This window comes from Cuculus canorus, chromosome 14 (genome assembly GCF_017976375.1).
Source record: "Cuculus canorus isolate bCucCan1 chromosome 14, bCucCan1.pri, whole genome shotgun sequence".
NCBI classification, from domain to species: Eukaryota; Metazoa; Chordata; class Aves; order Cuculiformes; family Cuculidae; genus Cuculus; species Cuculus canorus.
Genome location: NC_071414.1, coordinates 19,420,095 through 19,441,541, shown reverse-complemented (window position 1 = coordinate 19,441,541; position 21,447 = coordinate 19,420,095). Strand labels below are relative to the sequence as shown.

The following is a 21,447-nucleotide window of genomic DNA, read 5'->3' as shown; positions in this document are numbered from 1 at the left end:
CCCCCGGCGGGCAGGGGCGGCGGCCGCGAGGCGGGGCGGGGCGGGGCCTCCCGCCCTCACTGCAAAACATCTCTGCCTCAGAGGTGGTCTTTATCTCTCTTCTTTCAGCTTCAAATCGTTCCCCTCATCCTACTTCTCATTCCCTGATCCAGAGCCCCTCCCCAGCTTTCCCGGAGCCTCTTTCAGCTCTGGAAGCTGCTCTAAGCTCTCCCCACAGCCTTCTCTTCTCCAGCTGAACAGCCCCAACTCTCCCAGGCTGTCCTCATGGTGCTCCAGCCCTCGCATCATCTCTGTGCCCTCCTCTGGACTCGTTGAACCATAAAATCATAGAATCACTAAATTGGAAAAGACCTCTTGGATAATCGAGTCCAACCATTCCTCTCTGCCACTAAACCATGTCCCTGAGCACCTCAGGTACCTGGTTTTAAATCCCTCCAGGGATGAGGACTCCCCCCCTCCCTGGGCAGCCTCTGACAGTGCCCATGACCTTTGCTGTGAAAAACTTTTTCCTGCTGTCCAGTCTGACCCTCCCTGGCGGAGCTTGAGGCCATTCCCCCTTGTCCTGTTCCCTGTCACTGGGAGACAAGCCCAGCTCCCTCCTCTCCACAACCTCCCTTCAGGTAGAGAGCAATAAGGTCTCCCCTCAGCCTCCTTCTCTCCAGGCTAAACAACCCCAATTCCCCCAGCTGCTCCTGGTAAGACTTGTTCTCCAGCCCCCTCACCAGCTTTGTTAACCATTCCATCTCCTAATATTGGGGATTGCAGAACTGGACGCAGATCGTGACCCGTGCAATACTTCAGGTTCCTCAGATCCTGACTGGGGACTGGGAATTCAGCCTGGCAGGAAAGGACCGAACCTGATGGGACAGTGGATGCTTTTACACTACAACGGTCCATCTCCTCACTGGGATGGGTCATCCACAACTTCTTTGGACAACCTGTGCCAATGCCTCTCCACCCTCACAGGAAAACATTTCTGCCTAGAAGCTCATTTCAATCTCCCTTCTTGTGTGGTTATTCAGTGAAAGCCTCCATTGAAAGAGCTTCAGAAATCCAGGAAGTGAGAAAATTGATGTAAACCCATGCTGCAAACCAAGGCCACCTCAGAGAGGACTTGCTCGGGCCAGCACTCAGGAACAGGCACTGTGAGCTGGTTAACCAAGCCTCAGGCAGACCCACTTGTCACTTATCCCTGTCATAGCATGTGCCCACGATGCCATTTCCAGCACCATTGCTGCACAATCATGTGCCTGCGGAGCCATTCGCAGCACCGTTGCTGCACCAACAAGTGCCCACATCATTCCCAGCACCATCATCCCACTGGCATGTGCCCATGGTGCCGTACCCAGCACCTCATCGCACCAGCACGTGCCCGCAGTGCCATTCTCGGTGCCGTACCTATGCAGGCAGAGAAGAGGCCTGCGATGTGCTGTGCTGCAGTTGAAGCAAACATAACATGTTGGCCAACTCCTCCGAAAGCACCGTCAGGTCTTTCGTATCCACAGAAAGCAGATGGCACCACAGATTTGACATATCATTCCAAAAGAAGCACGCGTAGGAAACCACACAGAGATAGAAATTTTATTCTGAGATTTTTTGCGTCAAATTCTACATTGGCATTGACGTTCTAGTTTGTGTAACTCTTATTTTCTGTGTGTGCAGTTCAGCTGTAGCCAGGCTTGTAGAGAACTACCCACATCAATCCCTAAAGTTGATGAGAATTAAATATATCAGCTTTAGGATGAGAAAGGCTGAATCAGCCCTGCTGGGATTCCAAGCTGCAAATTCGGAGTTGTGAGCATTTAAACCTGAGGCCATGGTTTTGAACTGCACACTTAGTCACAAATACATGCTTTAAAGCTCATTATTCAGTACGATAATCAGGGTGGGTTTTATTTTCAGCATTCTCTTTTTTTGCAAGAGTAGCTAGTTCAGCCATGTCTTAGTGAGATGATTCACAGTTCTCATGTTGAAGGAGACGCTGGAATCGTAAGGGATTTTAGCCAGTAATAACCTCAAAGAGTGACTCCTGAGCAATGCTGGAGGCAGCAGGAGAATGCAAGTTCCTTGCAACAGAAAAACCTTTGAAGGCGCTGGAATGAAAGCTGCAGGCACTGACAGACTGACAGGTTTCACCTCTCCACCAGATTCCCAGTTTGCACTAAGAATCTCCTCTGCAGTAAGAAGCTGTCCTGATGACATGCACGGATTTACACGCTGTTGAGGTGGGATTATATCCCTAAATAAGGCTATAGCCCCAGTGATAATTAGCTGTATGCTGATTGACTTAGACAGAGACTAAAGTAAGAAGCAACCTGTACGTGTCCTCAGGAGAGATGCTGCAAAGTATCCTGAAGAAATGGGGAAACAGTTAGTGCTGCAGCCATTTTGGGGGCAGCTGGAGGCAGTTAGGCCTAATTAAGCCATCTAGTGTGAGCAAAACTAATTCAAGAGGGGTAACAGCAATCTTTTCCAGCTGCTTTCTCCGTCTTTTGTCTTCTCTTCTCAGGCGGGGAAACTCTGTAGAAAGATGATGCTGTAATTACAGGGCATGACTGATTCCGCTCTCATTTCCCACGTGGTTTTAGGCAAATCACTTCATGTCTCTGTGTTTCTTGACTTTTCCTCCAGTGCAAGATATCTTTTCTCCCAAGAGACCTCTGAGGCTTGAAGTCATTGCTGTTTAGTGACTTCCGCAGGGGCTGCGCTGTGGAACTATTGGAAGGCAATTGAAAGAATTATATAATTGCAGTGAACGAAGCCTCTGAAACCCTATCACTGTACAACTGTTCCTCTAATTGTGATGTATAACTGTGCAATGAAGGACATGCTTTTAATATGCACTTTCTAATAAATAGTGAACTCTGAAAGCTAAATAATAAAACACAAAGGCAGGGAGTTTTAAAGCTAGATTAATGAGAAATAAGCAGGACATTTAAACTAGATCTCTCTTCTAATCTGTTAGTGATAAATGACCCAATTAAGAAAAAAAAAAGACCAAACATTCACCTAAGCTGACGGGTCAGACCGTGCCTCTGAAGCTCTCTGGTTTAATAGCTTAATCATGCACAAACAAGTTGCAACTGGCAGGTTAATGAAGAGCAAAAGTGATGGGGAAGAGTTATGCTCTAAAAGGCCTGATTATCCAGCTTTTCACAACACTGGGCTTGAGGAAGATGGCAACTTTATCCCGAGTCTGATCCAAAGTCTGCTGGCATCAACAGAGATGTCACTGTGCTGTCCACGACACCTGGTTGGGAGATGAGCTGCTGCTATCCAGTTGGTTCCTTCAGCCCCAGTAGCTGTTTGTAGCCTTCACTGGTTGTTGGTGCATTTATACCCTTATTGAAAGAAGTTCTTTGCCATTAATTATAAATAATCAGATAAGCTGTATTCCTGTGCCCCTAGAGGCACACATACTTAATATGCAAGGAGCGGAATCATAGGGTTTGAATATAGATGTGTGTCATGTCTTGTTTTCACCTTGTGGAATGAAGTGCACCACAGAGCATCCTCAGTCCCAGTTGTGTAATTAGGCTGAAGCGAGTTGGTGAGGATTAGTAAATGCTCTCTGACAGATGTTCCTCCCTCAAACATCATGGAAGGTTTCTGCAACTGCGGAAACATAAAGAAAGGACAATAAGAGGGAGATGGGTCTCTCATCTACAGTAGTTGTCTTTGACATAGCTGGAAATAATTCCTAGCAATTTACTGTATGAAATTAGTCTTAAGACATGCCTTGACATGACAGTATGTACCTGGTCATTTTCAGTTTCTTAATATTTTGTACTTGGTACCATTTTATATTTGAATATTTTAGTTTAAAGATTATTCTCATCTCAGGCTGCTTTAAAACTGTGTCACTGGTGTATCTACAGCAGCTCCCTGGGTCTTTCTGCTTTAGCTGCCTTTCTAGAGAACGAAAATCTGCCGTGACCATGGTGCTGGACAAGCTGGAATCCCAGCTGCTCCACAGGCAGGCTGGCCTCACACCACTGGCTGTGCCTGCCTGCACGTGCCTCGTCAAGCCTGCTTTGCATGGCCTCTAAAAGCACGAGGGCCTCCGGCCGAGCAAGCCGCGGCACAGCTCACCCAGCCTCGGCAGCAGATGGTTCCCCAGCACGGCAGGCGTGGGTCTCTGTACGCAGCTCTGAACACGCACACAGCTGCAATTTGCCGTGACTGTTTGTTGTAACAACAAAAGCTGCTGGGTCACCTCAGGTCTGCTGTAACAAGGAGTACCTACGCAGTGAGCACAACCACACACAATCCTACAGCCCGAGCAGAGCAGTTTGTAAGCAGAGCCTTGTTCATTGGTGCACAAAATTGCACCCCAGTTCCCAAGGGGAATGAAGATAGCAGCAGCACTGAGGTGGAAGACTTTCCCAATGGGATTTCTCTTTTGAAATTCCACAGCAGAACTGAGGGTCAGCTATCGGGCAATGCAGCCAAGTTTGTGCTGCCCTGCTGCCTGCGAATGAGGCGAGGCAGACAGCAGAGCTCCAAATCGCCTTCATCCTCTGTAGCCAACTCTGGCCGAGCCAGGCTTCTGGAGCTCTCACTCACCAATTTCATCTTTGTCGCTCCATTGTTTCTTCAGCCTAACGGAGAGATCACAATTAACCAATGGTTAATTTAATCTTGCTATGCAGCTTAAATCCCTTACTGCACAGACAAGTAGCTTTTAACCTAGTGAGGAGTGAAGTCCTGCCAGCTTTCCCACGGGAGCCTTATCTGCAAGACAGGAAGGGGCTGGCATGTGAGCTCTCCAGAGCTACCTGGTCGTGTGTCACCCTCACACTACACCTGGCCATGACCCCCCAGCAAAGTCCTGACTGGGATTTGGGAGCTGCTGGGAAAGCTACACAGGGAGCAGGGCCTGCAAGAAAAAGCAGCTCCCCTCCAGATATACCCAACAGGGAACCTGGTTTCTCCTTTTCTTATAAGTAGGGGTAAGGAGGTAAGTGAGGACATGTGAGAGCAGGAAAAGGTTGCAGATGGTACATATTAAAAAAATCACTTTGATTACAGGAATTGGAGACAGGGTCTTTATGCAGATTAATTGTTAATTGTTGCTTTTTTTAGGAAAAAACAATCCCAATACTCAAGCAGTTCCCAGCAGTGAGGGCCCTGGCCTGGGAGTGCTGCTGACTCTGATCACCTCAGCGCAGAGGAAGAAAAAATGCTGTGCTTGTTAGAACCTCTCTGTTCAACTTCAACTTCATCTGCAGAGAAGAAGAGTTTGTTTCCTTCCATCTGCTGCCTTTGCAAGGAAGGAAAATCAGCCTGTTCAGATCCCAGGAAGTTCTTCAGCATTTGAACAGCTAGCTGTAAACACAGAAACAATAACAGGCATCAATTATCATACCTAAAATTACCCTGCATGCCAGTCACACATATATCCCAGCCCTGCAGCAATTCATAAGAAATGTAAGGCTGCGTGGAGTATGCGGATACACGGGATGTGGGCAGAACGGGGCAGCTGTAGCAGCAGATGCACGTGCCTGGCTCTCTTGCACCATTGTCAGGCTTCTTTTCTCATCAAAACATGTTTTGCTTTTACTGGGAGCTGCCGACTGCCTCCTACGTCTTTGAGCACCGTATCTGCCAAAGGCACTTGCGCGGGAGATGAAAGCGAGAGCAGCAGTCGGCAGAGACCCACAGCATTTGAATTCAAACCAGAGGCTTTTGCCAAACCCATCCTGATGCTGGCTGTGCGAGCAGCATGGTAGGATGCTGTAAGCCTGATCCTCAAAGGCAGCAGCTCTCCATGCCTCAGAGGGGGCAAAGCGCAGCAAAGGAGGGCAGGCTGGCGACGGGGGGGGGGGGGGGGGGGGGGGGGGGTGGCTGTACAGGCTGCCCTGAGGGCAGGCAAACCCAACAGTCACCCCAGGGAGGGACACAGCTGTCACCCCCGGCTCACTGCTGCGGGAAGTCTGTGGTGTCTCTTGCGATCAATTCCTGTGCACTCTGTGCCTCCCGTATTTGCCTTTTAGAAATGTCTGAGCCCTCACCACGTTTCCGTGGTAACGCTGAGCCGTCGATGTGGGTTATTTGCAGAATCAGGTGCTGGTGCACTCTCCCTTCTGAGAGCTAACAGCAGCTTTGGCTTTGCACACCAGAAGCTGCAGGTGCTGCAGTGACAGTGATGTGTTCTTCACCACAACTCCCAAGCTGCGAGGCACACTCACCACATTCCCTTTGTGCTGGCAGCACCCAGTGAATGGACCAAAGCAGCCCCAGGATCTGAATTGTTCAGACCTCAGACATGTTCCTGCTGCTCCCCTATCCCAGCAGAGGCACAGCCCCCGTTTAGCTCAGCACCTCGGTCCTGTGCCTATGAACCCACTGACCCTGTCATTCCTGCCAGTGTCCACAGGACCATTGGGTCTATCACACTGATACGACCCCGATGGGAAAGGTGGAAAAACTGTGTCACACCGGGCTGAAGCCCAAGCACTGCAGGAATGCTGAGGATGCTGCTGCTGTCAGCTCTCCAACAGCACCACAGCCACCAAAACACTTCGCTGCCTGCTGGCTGACCACTGCCGATGGAAACTCACGGCGCTTCCCATTTATTTAGTCTCTGTGGTGTAAAGGTCTTCCTGTGTCTGACCACAGCTGCCTGGCTCTGGCCTGTCACACCTATCATTCTTAATCCAAATGCAAACTAAGCCTGGAGTTCTCAGCACTCAGCAGACAGCGTCAGGAGCGCTCAGTCTGCCAGGGTGTTTAAATTATTAAAATACGAAGGAACAGCACAGGCTGGATCCCAGCAAAGCAATTTGTATGTTATGCTTCCTTCAAATGAAAGTGAAAAGCTGCTGACTTTAAAGGAAGAGCTTTGCATCTCAATAAAGCACCAAGACTTTGCAAGGAGAGGTCAGGCATGTTTCCATCATGGCTTGAGAGCAGCCAAGTACGAGCAAAATGGTCTTCTTGGGATCGCGCTGCAGAAACATCCATGGGTCACGGACTGTTCACTCAGGGAAGTGAGGCTGGAAAGCTGCAAGCAGAAAAGGACATGTGGGTGCTCGTTGCCAGCAGCTGAACATGAGGCAGCAGTGGCCCAGGCGGCCAAGGAGGCCACCAGCATCCTGGCTGGGATCAGCCACAGTGTGGCCAGTGGGAGCAGGGATGGGATCGTCCCCCTGGATTCAGTGCTTGGGATCACACCTCGGATCCCGGGCTCCGCTTTGGCCCCTGAGCTCCAAGAAGGACCTCGAGGGGCTGAAGTGTGTCTGGAGAACGGAGCAGGGGGCGTGGCTTTGGGGCAACGACGCGTGGGTTGTGACATGGGCGTGGCTTCGAGCGGGGCGTGGCTTCGAGCGGGGCGTGGCTTGGGACACGGGTCTGCCGTGAAGGGGCGTGGCTCGGGGCGTGTCCCGGGGGTGGCGATGGCGGCGTAGCGCGCGCCGCTCAGCCCGGTGCCAGCCATGAAGCTCATCATCCTGGAGACGTACGCGCAGGCCAGCGAGTGGGCGGCCAAGTACATCCGCAACCGCATCGTCACCTTCGGGCCCGGCCCCGGGCGCTTCTTCACGCTGGGACTGCCCACGGGTGCGTGGGGAGGGGGAAAAGGGGGGAGAAAGGGGGGAAAAAGGGAGGGAAAAGGGGGAAAGAAGGGGAAAAAAGGGGAGGGGGAAAGGGGAAAAAAGAGGAAAGGGGAAAAGCGGGGGGGGAAGGGGAGAGGAGGGGAAAGAGGAGGGCGGAAAAAGAGGAGAGGGGAAAAGGGGTGGGAGGGGAGACGAGGGAAAAAGGAGAGGGGGAGAAATAAGGAGTGAGAGTAAGAAAAGGGAAAAAAGGGAAGAGGGAAAAGAGGAGAGAGAAATGGGAAAAGGAGAGAGGATAGGAAAAGGGGGAGACAAGAGGGGTAAGAGGAGACGAGAGGGGAGCAGGGGGTGGCAGGGGGGAGTGAGGGGTGTCTGTGCCCCTGTCCCGCTCAGCCGTGCAGGTGTCCCGCAGGCAGCACACCGCTGGGATGCTACCAGAAGCTGGTGGAGTACTGCCGGAATGGGGACCTCTCCTTCAAGTACGTGAAAACCTTCAACATGGACGAGTACGTGGGTGAGTGCCCGCACACAAGAAGGGCTCCGCTTCCCTTTTCTGTTTCCCTATGCATTGTCTGTCTGTCTGTCCGTCCAGCCTGAGCAGTCCCACCCACACAGGACCCAAGGCCAGGGATGGGATGTGCGTTAACCAAGGGGTTAGCAGGGACAATCTGATAACCTGCTTAAGAAATATTAATGCATGTCAGGTGTTGCGTTACACTCACCAGATGCTGCTGTATTTGACCTGAACTTAGGTACTGACCGGCTAAGGACCCGTCTTATCGCCGTGAGCTGAGATAGGGTGTAGTGTTGACTGCCACCTTTGCTCTGGGATTGTAAAGGTCACTAGAGCTCCAGGCTCTTACAAGGACTGCTGTGATGCCCATCCGAGTGCCCTTCCGTAACCAACAGCGCTCCCGGTCAGATAGCAGAGGGCTCTTTTGTGGTGAAACAGTCCCTTCAGAAGGAGTACAGAGAGATTAGTGGGCAAGCCTAAAGCTCCAAAGGTGAACAACACACAGGCTGAATATTTGCTAATGCTAATTTCACTCTGGTCAGGAAGTTTTCTGTGAACAACCCCCATCAAGGGCCCTTAGGGAATAGGCAGTCCACTGTGGGTTTATAGCATTCAAGGGGATAAAGTATGTGCAATAAGTTGTTTCACAGGGTTCCTTACAGTTTTTTACTTTGAATTTTGCAAATACAAAATTACTAATTACAATTAATTAATTAATTACAAATTACTTTGTATTTTGCAAATACAAAATGGGAAGAGGGCTGAAAAGATAGAAACAGATGAGGTGCAGCGTATGCCTGCTTTTCTGGAACATTCATTGCATGTTAACGTGAGCCTTACACGACCTTCTGTGATTGATTTAAATTTTGCTGCTTGGGGAAATAAAAGCAACTCTTGGAAGTTGAAGGGGTAACAGATGGCAGACAGAAAGCAATGCTCTGTCACCAAAGCCACTGCAAAGCTGTACAAGTGGTTTAGAGTTGGTCTTAGTCCTCTGCATGCTCTGTTACCAGGTCTCCCAAGGGATCACCCGGAAAGTTACCACTCCTTCATGTGGAATAACTTTTTTAAGCATATTGACATCTCACCAGAGAACGTTCACATTTTGGATGGAAATGCACCTGACCTACAGGCGGAATGTGATGCATTTGAGGCTAAAATCAAAGCAGCCGGAGGAATCGAGCTCTTTGTTGGAGGTGAGATCCTGTTGCGTTTGTGGTCTCAAAGTGCTGCCTACCCTCCACCAGCTCTCGTTTGTTGGCAGGAGAGCTCATTGTCACTGCAGCTCGCAAGACTTGCAGCAAAAGCCACCCCCGTCCATCCATGTGCTGGCAGCCTCGCCTTCCGATGTCCCACCCCCCCAGTTTTAGGAGTTTCAACCCAGTAAGTGGGTTGTGCAGGAAAGGATTAGCAGGAGAAACAGGCAGGGCCAGAATCACACCAAATGCACCATGTGTTACAATTGCTAGCGCTGAGAGGAAGCTGCTAGGAGTTGTCAGAGTCCTCTTAGCCAGCAAGAGCTCAACACGTGCTTTTCCCCTTCGTTTGCTTGAAGATTCTGCCATCTCCTTGTTGTCTTGGTGTCCCAGCACAAGGAGGGAAGAGTCTCTGCTGACTCGGGGCTTTTGCCATCTTTCCCACCAGAATCAAATTTGAGCTGGGGCAGAAAGATTGCAAATGTTTTCCTCAGGTCCGTATCTGTGCCTGGAAGCACTGAAATCCTCTAACGGAAGGGCTGTGGGCTCCGCTTCCTGCTGTGACCAGCGGCACTGACCTACCTCTCAACCTCTCTCTGCCGCAGGTATTGGCCCAGACGGCCACATTGCCTTCAACGAGCCTGGATCAAGTTTGGTATCCAGGACACGAGTGAAGACCTTGGCTATGGACACTATCCTGGCTAATGCCAGGTTCTTTGACGGTGACCTCTCCAAAGTCCCCACAATGGCTTTGACGGTCGGAGTAGGCACTGTCATGGATGCCAGAGAGGTTAGGAGAAAATCAGCGCCTCCCTACAGCAGCTCTTGAGCAGGGCTTCCTGGAGCGGCTAATTATCCACTCTTGGCGCAGTGATGCTCCCTGCTGGCGCAGGCCAACTTTTGCTTTTCCTGCTGATCCTCCTGTTCTCTTGCATCCTGCAACGCTACAGAAGGGCTCTTGCTCTGTCTTCTGCTTTTGCTCTACTAACAAACACGTTTGCGTAAGCGGTGCAGCTGTGATCCAGCGGGAGCTGGGGACGTTTGGGACGATGTCTTTAGTTGAGTCTCATCGGGGGAGATACATGCAGGAATCTCTGGTTGGCTTGAATTTGCACCAGCAGACCATAAAACCCCTACAGATAGCTGTTAATTTGGCCTATATCTTGATCTATATGTGTTCAGTCTCAGCGTAGAGGTGCTTAAAAGGGGAGCTTGAAGGATCCGAATCATTAAAATGACCCACCAGGCTGTGATTGAATTGACAAAGGGAATTGCCATCCAGTGAAATGCCTCTGGGGATGATGCCGGCCATTGTCCCCCGTCAGGGACGGGGGCAGCGCTCTGGGTTCAGCAGCGAGTGGCTGTGTTCTCCCTGAACGCGTCTCCTAGTCCCTGACTGCCATCTCTGTGTCTTGGAATGCAGGTCATGATTCTTATCACAGGCGCCCACAAAGCCTTTGCTCTGTACAAAGCCATCGAGGAAGGCATCAACCACATGTGGACAGTGTCTGCTTTCCAGCAGCACCCCAACACGGTGTTTGTGTGTGATGAGGACGCCACGCTGGAGCTCAAGGTGAAGACAGTGAAATACTTCAAAGGTGAGTGCTTGACCAGGCCAGAACGTCATCAAAATTAGTGTGAGAGTGGCACGAGGGCTGCTTTGCAGATGTTCCTGTTTAGTCAACTCCCAGAGTACGTTTCTTAAATACCGCAGCAGAGACGTACAGCGATTGTGAGAGAGCAAAGGTAATGCTTTACTGGGTGGGCGTTGGAGCACAGGAGCGAGGACTCCAGCAATGCCTGTTTTCATTGGCATCCACAATCCAGCATGCAGCAATTAAGAACTTTGCTTTATTTTATCTACTCAAGTCATGTTTTTTCTCTCTTCATTAGGTTTAATGCTGGTTCACAACAAGCTTGTGGATCCCTTATACAGCATGAAGGAGATGGGAGCAGGAAGAAGTCAGTCCAAGAAGCCATACAGCGATTAATCTCACCGTTTGTGTTCATGCTGAAGCAGCTTTTCTGTGGGAAACTGGCTGCAAAGAAAGGGAATCGCTGCAGAAACTGATCTCGTATTTGTTCTTAAATTAGCAAAATGATTATGTGCTTGCTTCTCTCTCTTAAAGAGACAGATGCAGCACCTGCCTTAATTAACCAAATGAGGATGGTATCCAGAATACTGTGTTCCACAAACTTCTGCCAGTAGCTTGTTCTGTGAAGGTAAAGCTAATGCAGAACAAGTTGTTTAATCTTTGAAGCAACTGTAATCATGGGCACTGAAGGCCCCAGAACCTAAATGTGAAGATGATGTACAAAAGTTGTTGTGTATGCTGCTGCAGACACCAAGCAGCTGATTGCTTTGGGGTGTAGTCCTCGGGTGCTGCTCCCCCTCCACTGTACCCCAACATCGCACTCATTAAAACGGGGACTGAGCTTGCTCAGCCTGGAGAAGGGAAAGCTTCAGTGTGCCCTCATAGCGGCAAACTTCAAGACTGCAATGAGGCCATCAAGGAGATGAAGGCAGACTCTCCGGGCTTTGTGCGACGGGAAGATGAGACAACAGGGCTTCCGTTGATGCTCAGGCTGGGTACGAGGGACAACCTTCCCTGGGAGGAGAGCTGAGCAGCGGGGCAGGTTCGCCAGGGGGGCTGTGCAGCCTCTGGCCCTCAGAGGTTTTCAGGTCCTGACTGGACAAAGCCATGTGAACCCCGCCCTGAGCTGGACATTGGACTTTAGACCATCTCAGCAAAAAGGAGGCTACAGGCAGCGTTCAGCAGTGCTGTGTTAATAACACAGTGAGTTCAGGCAGCTCATTTTAGTTATTGTTGCCCAAGAAGCCTCAGGTGTTGTTTCAGGGTGTAATTCTGTGTGCCCAGGTGCTACAGGACAGGAGATCTGTTCAGCTGAAGCAGAAGTGACCTCTCTGTGCTGCTCAGCGCTCTGTCAGCACAGAGCCTGGAGCAGGAAGTTCTTGCTCCCCTTCCCGCATGTTACATTGCTACAAGGAAATGTCAAATGAGGCTCAAGGAAACACTGTTCCCACTGGCCTCAGCCTGTTTCTAAGCACAGAAGTCCCACGCAGGCGGGCAGCAGCCTGGGCTGGCAAGAGCCTTCCACTGCTGAAACTCTGTTCCGGGGTTCCCTATTGAATCCCATCAAGGGGCAAAGGCAAACCAGGCAGCATTTATTTTCTTTATGCAGAAATTCTGTAACTGTTGATCTGTAAGGTAACTTTCTACAGTAAAGGTCTTAATTTCTTCTGACCGGTCCTGTAGCCTCTATCTGCTCAGTCTCACCATGCTAAGGATGCATGGAACAGCTTGAGCCTCAACAGGATGCATAATCCCAGCTCTGAACAGCAACAAACACCACAACCTCCAAAGCATCAGAAGCCCTTGTTTTACACAAGGTTTCTCTGATACCTAAAGCCAGAGCTGTATGGGAAGCAGCTGGGTAGGAACTGGCAGTTGCTGCTGCCTGCTTCAAGAGCTCCTGCTCTAGCAGTCGGGGCGGGTTCCCACAGACGCCCAGTACTGTTCCATCCTGCTGGGCAGCAGCTGTCACATAAGAAAATCAGTGGGGATCTTTAAGGAAAAGGGGGAGGTCACAGCTCTGCAAATAACAGAACCCTTCCTCTGCGTGCACAGAAATTGAGAAAGTGAGGTTTGCAAGAGGAAAAAGAAAATAGAACCTAAGTAAGTGCTGCTTTGCCAACTTGTCTTCCTCGTTCTGTAGGTGAAGTCAGTTTCTGGTTTTAGCTGCCCAACCCTTGCAACACCAGCCCATCGTCCTACAACTGCAGTCATCTCCCTGTCTCCTACTCAGTGCGTCTGTCCTCCTGCACCTCGTGGCAGAGCACCACGTGCCTGGAATTCTTGGGCAAGGTAGTGACTGTGTCACCATTCCTCCTCTCTCCATACATTCTTGGAAGCAGTTGTTTGTTGCAACATCCAACACTTGCCATAACGAATCCAACACTTACCATAACGATTGTGCTCTGGCAGACATGCCCAGCCACAGCTTTTCAACCCCACGCACCCTGCAGTGCCCAGGCCCTTCCCTCAGCCACCACTGTCCTGGCAGAAGGGACGTGCCCAGCCTCCTCCAACACAATTCCCTCCATCCAGGCAGGAAAAGAGGATTTAAGCATATGCTTCTCCTCGTCACAAGCATTCCTTTTCTGCCCACCTCTGCAGCTGAGCAGGAAGAACACCCTTTCCAAGAGCGGGCAGCTTTTGAGCTCAGCCTGTGCAGTTAAACATTGTGGCCGCAGTGGTGACAGCTGTGGGGATCAGAGTTGAAAGCTGTCTCTGTCCCGCGCCGCCTTCGTGCAGGAGGGTTCCAACAGCCCCCGTGGGTCAGAGAAAGCCGGAGCTCTGGGCACACATAACCGTCCAAGCCCCTACCGGCAGCACCATCCAGTGCCGGCTTCACTCTGAGCCCAGGGCCGGTCCACCGCACCGCAGCCCTGCGGCACACGAGGCGATCGTCATCCCGACACAGAACGCAGCTCTGCCCCACACAACAGCCCGTGCTGCCACGCACACACACACCATGATGAGAACAACCAGGGAGACAACTGTATTTACTGTCTTAAAGTGAATTCAGTGCACGTGAAAGGTGCAAGAAATAAATTTTAAACCTTCGTATACAAATTTAAACCACAGAATGAAATCTCTCCCTACACACTGTCCTATAGCCAAGACAAGAGGTCCACTCTAACATCTCTTCTCTTCCCACTCACTGCCAATTCTAACAGCACGTGGCTTTCATCCTCTGCAAAAGGAACTAAATCAGCATTCATTAGGCCAGGCATCAGGATAAGTTAACTTACTATCAGTCAAAACTGAGTGAGCGGTGTTCACCTCGAGTTCTGGAAAGGTCTTCCAGCTCCTGAGCCATCGACCTGGGCCCCACTAAGGGGATCTGAACAGCACATGCACTTTAATTTCAAAATAAGTGTTTAGACTGCTCTGCAAGTGAAAAAACATCTGAAAAATGAGTGGTTCCCTCCAGTAATGACTTTCATGCTCACAAAACTCCTAACTGAGCTTTTAGGGGAAACAATTTGGGTTTTGAAAGAATGTGAAGTGCAAGAACAGTGGAAATAAGGGATCTGGTCCAGAAGCAAAATTATGAACTGATCAGATTTCTCATACGAAGAGTTAGTAAAAAAGAAACCACTTCATCATCTGAGAACAGGTAGTTGTCAGCATCTTGAAGAATCCAAGTTAATCTTAGCTATGTATCCATTATCAGGTGTTTCAGCATTTGACTGACATCTCATCCTCTCCCTGGCCACATGCTCAGCCCACCGCTTTAGCACCCATCACTGTCACATGAGAAGCAAGGGAAGGCAACAGCAGCGCTGTGATCAGGCACCAAACTGATCCGCAGTTCTGGAAGCGGCTGTTGGTCCTTTTCTGATAAAGCACTCAGTAAAGCAAAGACCCCGGCACTACAGCCAGCAAGAAGGGGGGTAAGGGTAACCAACTTCACCATCATTAGGAAGGGTCAGTGACAGAACAAGGAGATGTTTTTCAGAGAAGCAGGTTGGGAAACGCTACAGCAGTGAAAGGCTCAGATGCTGAATACAGCAGAAACATCCTGTAAACATTCTGTGTTGCATCAGAAACCTTCCCCTGTCTGAGAGGCGCCCCTGAACAGCTCCAGGAAAAGCATTACAGCACTGCCCTAACATGGATATGAGACAAGAGCCTTGAAAGGGCAGTCTCCCAAAGGTAACCCCCAAATATATCTATCATTTGGGGCTCCAGTTGTGTTTGTTTGCTTCTGGAAAAGGGGCACCTCCTAGTATCTATTTTTCCAGTAACTTTCCAACCTCTGACTGGTCACATTGGTCTTTAACAATCAATATGGTTATGGTAATCCTGACCACAGATGGACAACACAGTCTTCCTTTGGCTTTGGCCACAGCCTCTGAAGTGCGAGCGTTCTGCAGGGCAAGGTCATTACCATTCTTCTATCACACAGCAGAGGTGAGAAGCAAACAGACTTGACGCAGAAATGGAAAGCCTCCATCTCTGGGTGGTTCAGCTTTTTGGTGCCAGAGAAAGCTGCTAGTCTTCATCTTCATCTTCCCTGAACTCACCATCAATAGCTTGAAACAATCTGCAAGATAGCCAATACTTTCCATCAGGATGCAAAAAAAAAGTAAGATACATGAAAAAAAACAAAAGAATATCACTGTAAATGTGACAGAAAACACAAAAGCATCGAGTTCCATCATTTTTTTCAGTCTCATAAACCACTCATGCTGCAATCCTCAAAGCTGAGTAGCGTTGTGTAGCGTGCTGCCATTCCTCGATGGTCCTTAGGCAGTGCGTAACCATGGCGTGGAGCTGTGCCCGCCTGCTCCCAACAGCTCACCCCCTTATCAGGCAGCACAGACCTGTGCGAACAATGTAACACAGGCAGGGGAGGAACAACAGGGGAGGTAAAAATGGGGGTGTTATAAAACAGATGAGCTTAGACAGGTAAAGGTGAAGCTAAACTAAAGACGAAAGAACAGCAGGAGACACCAGAAGAAAAATAGAAAGAAAAACAGGGCAGGAAGTGAAAAAGATTACTGATGGGAGAAAAGGGAATTCTCATCTACCCCTAACAGCGAAGAGGTAAGCTAAGTGCGTCACTTTCACCCCCATGCAGCTTCCCCACCCAAAGCCTCACATCACACTACCATATCCCTGAGCATCCACAAGGAAGCCTTCTACCATGGGCTGTCTCCCAGTCAGCGGCAAGGAGTACAGCATCAGGAACAGCTCCAGATGACCTCCAGGAATTTAAACCAGAAGTTCTTAAAGAGCAAACCATATTCTGAATCACTTCTGGCTTTTTTATTGTTAGTGTCGAGTCCTTGTAAGCATAAGTATTTGAGAAACTGTGTCAAACTTTTAGCTACACATTTCAAGGAAAGAATAATATGGGAGAGACTGTAAGGAAAAGCAGGAAAAGAGTGGTTCACCAGAAGAAGAAACGGAGGTGAATACGTACCGATTAAAGCACCGGGAAGATGGGTCATTGAAGTGATTGTAGGGGTTCATCCGTGACAGAACGCCCATACAGAGCCAGCAGAAATACTGCATGCAGCCCGTACACATCATTTTGTTACAACCATCCAGTTTCTGAGAGGGAGAAAACAAGAAACAGCAGTAACAGCATCTCACGGTCAGTCTTCAGGCTATCTCTACAGGGTAACAGTCCTCAAAACCCCATCAAGCACCAAATACATTTTACCCCGACTCAACTATAACGCTGATATTTGAACAGTGAATTGCTAAAATACTAATAACATTGCAAATGAGTCTTTTTCTGAAGCTAGTTTTATTTCCTGGCTGTAATCTGAGAGAGCAGAAGCCTGAAAAATATGAAAACAAAGGGATTCATCAGATCCTTAGTCAACGTGGATCTTTTTAGCACTGGGCGCTGAACAGTACCAGTTGCCGTATTTACTCAAGTCCCTGAGCTCAAGGAACTTCACCTCTTTCCTACAGAACACAGACAGAAAAAGAAAGTTCTCTTACTATTTCCTAGAAATTTGCCTTCCCATGTGAACTTGGAAGCTACAAATAAATCTCTGCTCCAGTCTAAATACAGAACTGACTCAATTTCTGTTTGTTTCTGCCCAGAGTTACCAGGATTCTGCCGCTCTCCTTCATGCTCACCTCTATGGGAGTTCCACAGCAAGGACAGGGCTTGGAGTTCTTTTCCAGCCATTCTTTGCTCTCCAACTCCTCGAGCGCTCTCTCAATCACTCGTTTCCCATAGCGTTGTTCCAGAAATCTTTTAGTTGTCTCATCTGCTTCTAAATATTCACTTTGCAAATCCATTAATTTCACTGGAGTATAAAAAAATACAAAAACAAAATAAAAAAACAAACCAGTTTTCATACTATGTTATATAAAGTAGTCCAGCTGATAACAGCATCAAATATTCTCAAAGAAACTGAACATCATTAGTTAAAAAGCAAGAAAAACATTAGAATAAATAAAAAGATGAGAATATTAAAACTCCTCTGCCTCAAAATTCAATGGTTTAGCACTGTTTCATTACAAAAGAGACTAGTTAATGGAATTAGAACAAATCTACAATGTAAAACAAACTGAAAACCAGAAATAATTTTTCTGAGTGAACATCTAAAGTAACTTTATTAGAGGATCTTGAGGCCAAACAGGCAGAGCAGCATCCTCCCAATTCCAACATCAAAGTGGACAACAGAAAGCAGTGGAAGGGTAAAACCAGGCACATGTAAAATATTTGTTCCCCTGCTATGGCCTCTCAGCACTTGGCAATCAGCAGTTTAGGGGCATCCTCAGCTATGGAGTGTTATTGAAGGGAACACTTTTTAAGTGCCAGCACGATACCAAATGAATCTGTCTGATCTTTCAGAAAGCTCACGTGGTGAACAGATTTCCCTGCTTAATTTCTTTCAGACTTTTTTGCACAAAGCTAAATTGCTTACAGACCCACTTCTGAAAGAGGACAACTCACCTGCGGTGAGCTTGCAGGGCGAAACACCGTGGTAAGTCATTTTGCAGAGCGTGCAGAAGGCATAGTTGCAGCAGGAGCATATGCCCATGGTGCAGCCGGGCTCCTGCATGACCGGCGTCTGGCAGCCCGGGCGAGGGCAGTACACCACATCCGCCATGAGGTCCAGGCTGGACTGCAGGAGCAGGCGGTCGTAGCGGGCAAACAGCTCCTCCCCAACCAACTCTTTCACCTGAACAGAGATCAGAGGAAGATTTCATGCATCTGTGATGCTAAGCCTGCCGGCTTCAGCAAAAAACAGCAAGTCAATGGAAAAGTTATCTATAGGTGGGGCAAATCCCCTTTGTACTCCCTAATAGGTCATGAAAATACTCCTAGAAATGCTGGTTTAGTAATAATTAAATGCATGCAGTGTCACATGCACTGGGACATCAATTCAGGCCTCTGACCAATGCCAGTGTTAATAAAGTGGGCAAAACGTGCCAAGTGACCCAGTTTTAACTCCAGTGCCTCCACACAGCTCAGAGTATAAAATAAATGTTCCCGGGTATGTTCACGGTGGTCACCGTGGAAAGCCTCACCTTGTCTTCCAGAACTATTAGTAAGTTAACAGAACTCTACCGTCACTGCCAGTGCACCTTATTACCTGGCCAGGAGTAGCAGCAGAAGAACACTTTGGTTCGGGGCAGTTGAGGCAGCGGACCTGACCATCCCTGATCTGTATCTCAAAGTACTCCTTCAGGCACGCTTTGCAGTACACGTGGCTGCACTCAGTGAAGTACGTGCACTCGCTGCCCAGCTTCTCAGAGAAGCAGATATTGCACAAGTACATCTTACTGTTAAAGCACTTCCTTCTCTGGGCCTGATCAAAGTCCAAGATTTCCCTGATCAGACTCGATAATGATTCCACATCTTGCACAGCTCTGGCATCAATGATTTCCTCCTCAGCTGCGGCAGAGCTGGCTGCACCACCGCAATCCTTCTCAGCATCAGGAGGGACCAGAGGTGTCCTGCTCTGCCCACTCCCTTGATGGCACATTTTTAGCTCATATGGTGAGGAAATATTCAGGTAACTCAGTGTTTCTTCCTTCAGAAACTGCATCCAGGCAAATAAGACCACGCAACCTCGATTCTCTTCCCACACGTTGTCTAAGTGTTTGCAAAGAGCGCTCAGCTAGAAAAGGAAAAACAATTCCAGATTTCAGTGAGTTCTGACAGCTCGTCACTGTCTCCCTCTCTCCCATAGTCTCCCCTCAGATTTCAGATCCTGGAGTTTTTATATACACATAAAATACGTATAAAAATAATGCTCATAGATACGAACTTCCATTCCTCAGCACGGGGACCAAATAAAAACAAGTAGGAAACAAAGAAGAGCCTATTGAAAGAGCAATGCAACCATTTATGTCTTCATTTTACTTTCCCCTACTCCAGCAGCACCCTGAGAGCGCTGTTAATTCTGAACGCACTTGTGAACACAAAAGCTCTGTTAAAACGTTAACACTGCTCTGCAAACCTGGGTTGGGGAGAGCCATTTTCCGCTGAGGGTGAATGCCGGAGGGGAGGTGGACGGGTAGTCTGGTGGGAGCTCAAAATTCAGCACGAGAGGAGGCAGGAAGCAGACGGTGTATTCGAACCCAGCACCCTGCACGCTCTCTGTGGAGCCGCCTGGGTCAGAGAGAATTGAGGCAGGTTGAGAAATAACAAGAAAAGAAAACTAACTAACTAATTTATAACCGGTATCTTTCTTCATTTGAGACATTTCTGGATTTAAGATTATTTACTCAACCCTAAATAACAAGGCTTCAAGACAGTGAAATTTCACGGGGCTCTGTGTGTGTGGTCAGGTCAGTAAACACTAGTGCCATGAAATACCAGAGCCCACACAAACCTGAACCTGGAAAGACAACTCCTCAAGTGAAAAAAAAACACCTTCATAATCCCTAAGAAATAGCATTACTCATCACTAATCCTAAAGTTCACCGAGCAGGTTATGGAACCACCTGCTGGAATTGAAACTCCCAGCAGCGCAGGGCAGCCAGGGCTCCGCCTGGTCAGAGTCCCTGTGGGCTGGGATTGCAGCCATCGCCTCAGCACATACTGGAATATCTGCTTGGTGAGGACGGATTCTGGGATAACACAAGACATCTCAACTCACCACTCACAAAAACTTTGAAGTTTTGGGGCAGTTCCAGACAAATCCTTGTTTCTCCTCCTTGGGCTGACTCTGCTCTTTTGAACACGTCCTCGTCATAGATGCTGGCCAGGGCCAGCAGCTCATCCTCCTGCGCTTCTCTGTCTTCTGCAGACATTTAACTTGTCTGTGGGGTTAACACCACTCTGCAAGATCAACTGAGTTAATGCAGCCCCTTCCAAATATTAATTGAATCATAGAATTGTTAAGTTTGAAAAAGACTTTTGAGCTCCTCCAGTCCAACCGTCAGCCTAACCCCACCGTGGTGACTAAACCGTGGCCCCAAGTGCCACAAGCTTTCTGAACCCCTTCAGGGACAGTGGCTCCATCACTGCCCTGGGCGGCCAATTCCAACACTTCACCACTCTTTCCATGAAGAAATCATGCAAGACACCACCCAGAGTGTCCAGTTGTGTCCAGTTCTGCAGTCCCCAACATAAGGAGATGGAATGGTTGGAACAGGTTCAGAGGAGGGCATGGGGATGATCCAAGGGCTGGAGCAGCTCTGCTATGGGGACAGGACGAGGAGTTGGGGCTGCTCAGCTGGAGAAGAGAAGGCTCCAAGGAGACCTCAGAGCAGCTTCCAGTGCTGACAGGGGCTGCAGGAGAGCTGGGGAGGGGCTCTGGATCAGGGAGGGCAGCGACAGGACAAGGGGCACGGTTTGAAACTGAATGAGGAGAGATTGAGATGAGATCTCAGGAAGAAATGTTTCCCTGTTCAGGTGGGGAGGCCCTGGCCCAGGCTGCCCAGAGCAGTGGTGGCTGCCCCATCCCTGGAGGGGTTCCAGGCCAGGTTGGATGGGGCTTGGAGCCCCTGATCCAGCGGGAGGTGTCCCTGCTCGTGGCAGGGGTGGGACTGGATGGGCTTTGGGGTCCCTTCCAACCCAAACGCTGGTTTCCCACGCCCAGCCAAGCCCCCCGTTCCCCTCACTCCCCGGCTCTCCCGGCACAACGCGGCCCTCGGCCCCCGCACCGCCCAGGCCGCCCCCCTCTCACCCGCCGCTCCCGGGACGGGGCTCGCGCCGCTCCCGCTCGGGGCCGAGGCCGCCCCGGTACCGGCCCGCAGCGCCCCCCGCGGCCGGGAGGAGCCGCGGCACCCAGCGCCCCCACCCGGGCACGAACCCCCCAGCGACGCGGCAGCCGCCGCCCGGGCCAGCGCCGCCCCACCTCACAGCAGAGCATCCCGACATCTCACCTCAATGTCCCCTCTTTCCACTTCAAACCGTCCCCCCGACCCTGTCCCCTCACTCCCTGACCCAGAGCCCCTCCCCAGCTCTCCTGCAGCCCCTTTCAGCACTGGGAGCTGCTCTAAAGGTTCCTCAGAGCCTCCTCTTCTCCAGCGAACAGCCCGAGCCCCTCGGCCCATCCCTGCAGCAGAGCCCTCCAGTCCATCATCTCCATGCCCTCCTCCGGACCCAGTCCAACAGATCCATCTCCTTGTTGGTGCTCTGCAGGACTGAACGCGGGGCTGGAGGTGAA

General features: G+C 49.8%; 2 protein-coding genes across 4 annotated transcripts; one reads left to right on the top strand and one right to left on the bottom strand.

Annotated features, from left to right (window-relative positions):
- Positions 1-7,345: 7,345 nt before the first annotated feature.
- GNPDA1 (glucosamine-6-phosphate deaminase 1) lies at positions 7,346-12,529 on the top strand. Of its 2 annotated transcripts, none has more exons than XM_054080017.1 (6): positions 7,346-7,560; positions 7,966-8,067; positions 9,081-9,263; positions 9,869-10,053; positions 10,687-10,861; positions 11,157-12,529. In XM_054080017.1, the coding sequence occupies exons 1-6, from the start codon at positions 7,437-7,439 to the stop codon at positions 11,252-11,254; spliced, it is 867 nt and encodes a 288-aa protein (XP_053935992.1). In that variant the 5' UTR covers positions 7,346-7,436; the 3' UTR covers positions 11,255-12,529. The 2 variants fall into 2 exon arrangements, with proteins under 2 accessions (XP_053935992.1, XP_053935993.1); XM_054080018.1 differs by having other exon boundaries at positions 7,441-7,560; positions 7,970-8,067.
- Positions 12,530-13,839: 1,310 nt separating this feature from the next.
- RNF14 (ring finger protein 14) lies at positions 13,840-21,051 on the bottom strand. 2 transcript variants are annotated; one of them, XM_054079989.1, is made up of 8 exons: positions 20,965-21,051; positions 19,933-20,114; positions 19,291-19,442; positions 18,421-18,948; positions 17,778-18,006; positions 16,952-17,124; positions 16,281-16,411; positions 13,840-15,398 (listed from the first exon to the last, which is right to left on the bottom strand). In XM_054079989.1, exons 2-8 carry the CDS (start codon positions 20,084-20,086, stop codon positions 15,347-15,349), a joined length of 1,419 nt encoding a protein of 472 aa, XP_053935964.1. In that variant the 5' UTR covers positions 20,087-20,114; positions 20,965-21,051; the 3' UTR covers positions 13,840-15,346. The 2 variants fall into 2 exon arrangements, with proteins under 2 accessions (XP_053935964.1, XP_053935966.1); XM_054079991.1 differs by having other exon boundaries at positions 19,933-20,095; positions 20,965-21,018.
- Between the last annotated feature and the right edge of the window lie 396 nt (positions 21,052-21,447).

Bases quoted from the DNA above. Each gene is read 5' to 3' on its own strand.
- GNPDA1 (XM_054080017.1), top strand. From the start codon at position 7,437: ATGAAGCTCATCATCCTGGAGACGTACGCGCAGGCCAGCGAGTGGGCG. The intron at 8,068-9,080 runs GTGAGTGCCCGC...CTCTGTTACCAG, and splicing joins CAACATGGACGAGTACGTGG to GTCTCCCAAGGGATCACCCG. The intron at 9,264-9,868 runs GTGAGATCCTGT...TCTCTGCCGCAG, and splicing joins AATCGAGCTCTTTGTTGGAG to GTATTGGCCCAGACGGCCAC.
- RNF14 (XM_054079989.1), bottom strand. From the start codon at position 20,086: ATGTCTGCAGAAGACAGAGAAGCGCAGGAGGATGAGCTGCTGGCCCTG. The intron at 19,443-19,932 runs GTGAGTTGAGAT...TCTCTGACCCAG, and splicing joins CTTCAAAGTTTTTGTGAGTG to GCGGCTCCACAGAGAGCGTG. The intron at 15,399-16,280 runs GTACGTATTCAC...GCTATCTTGCAG, and splicing joins TCTTCCCGGTGCTTTAATCG to ATTGTTTCAAGCTATTGATG.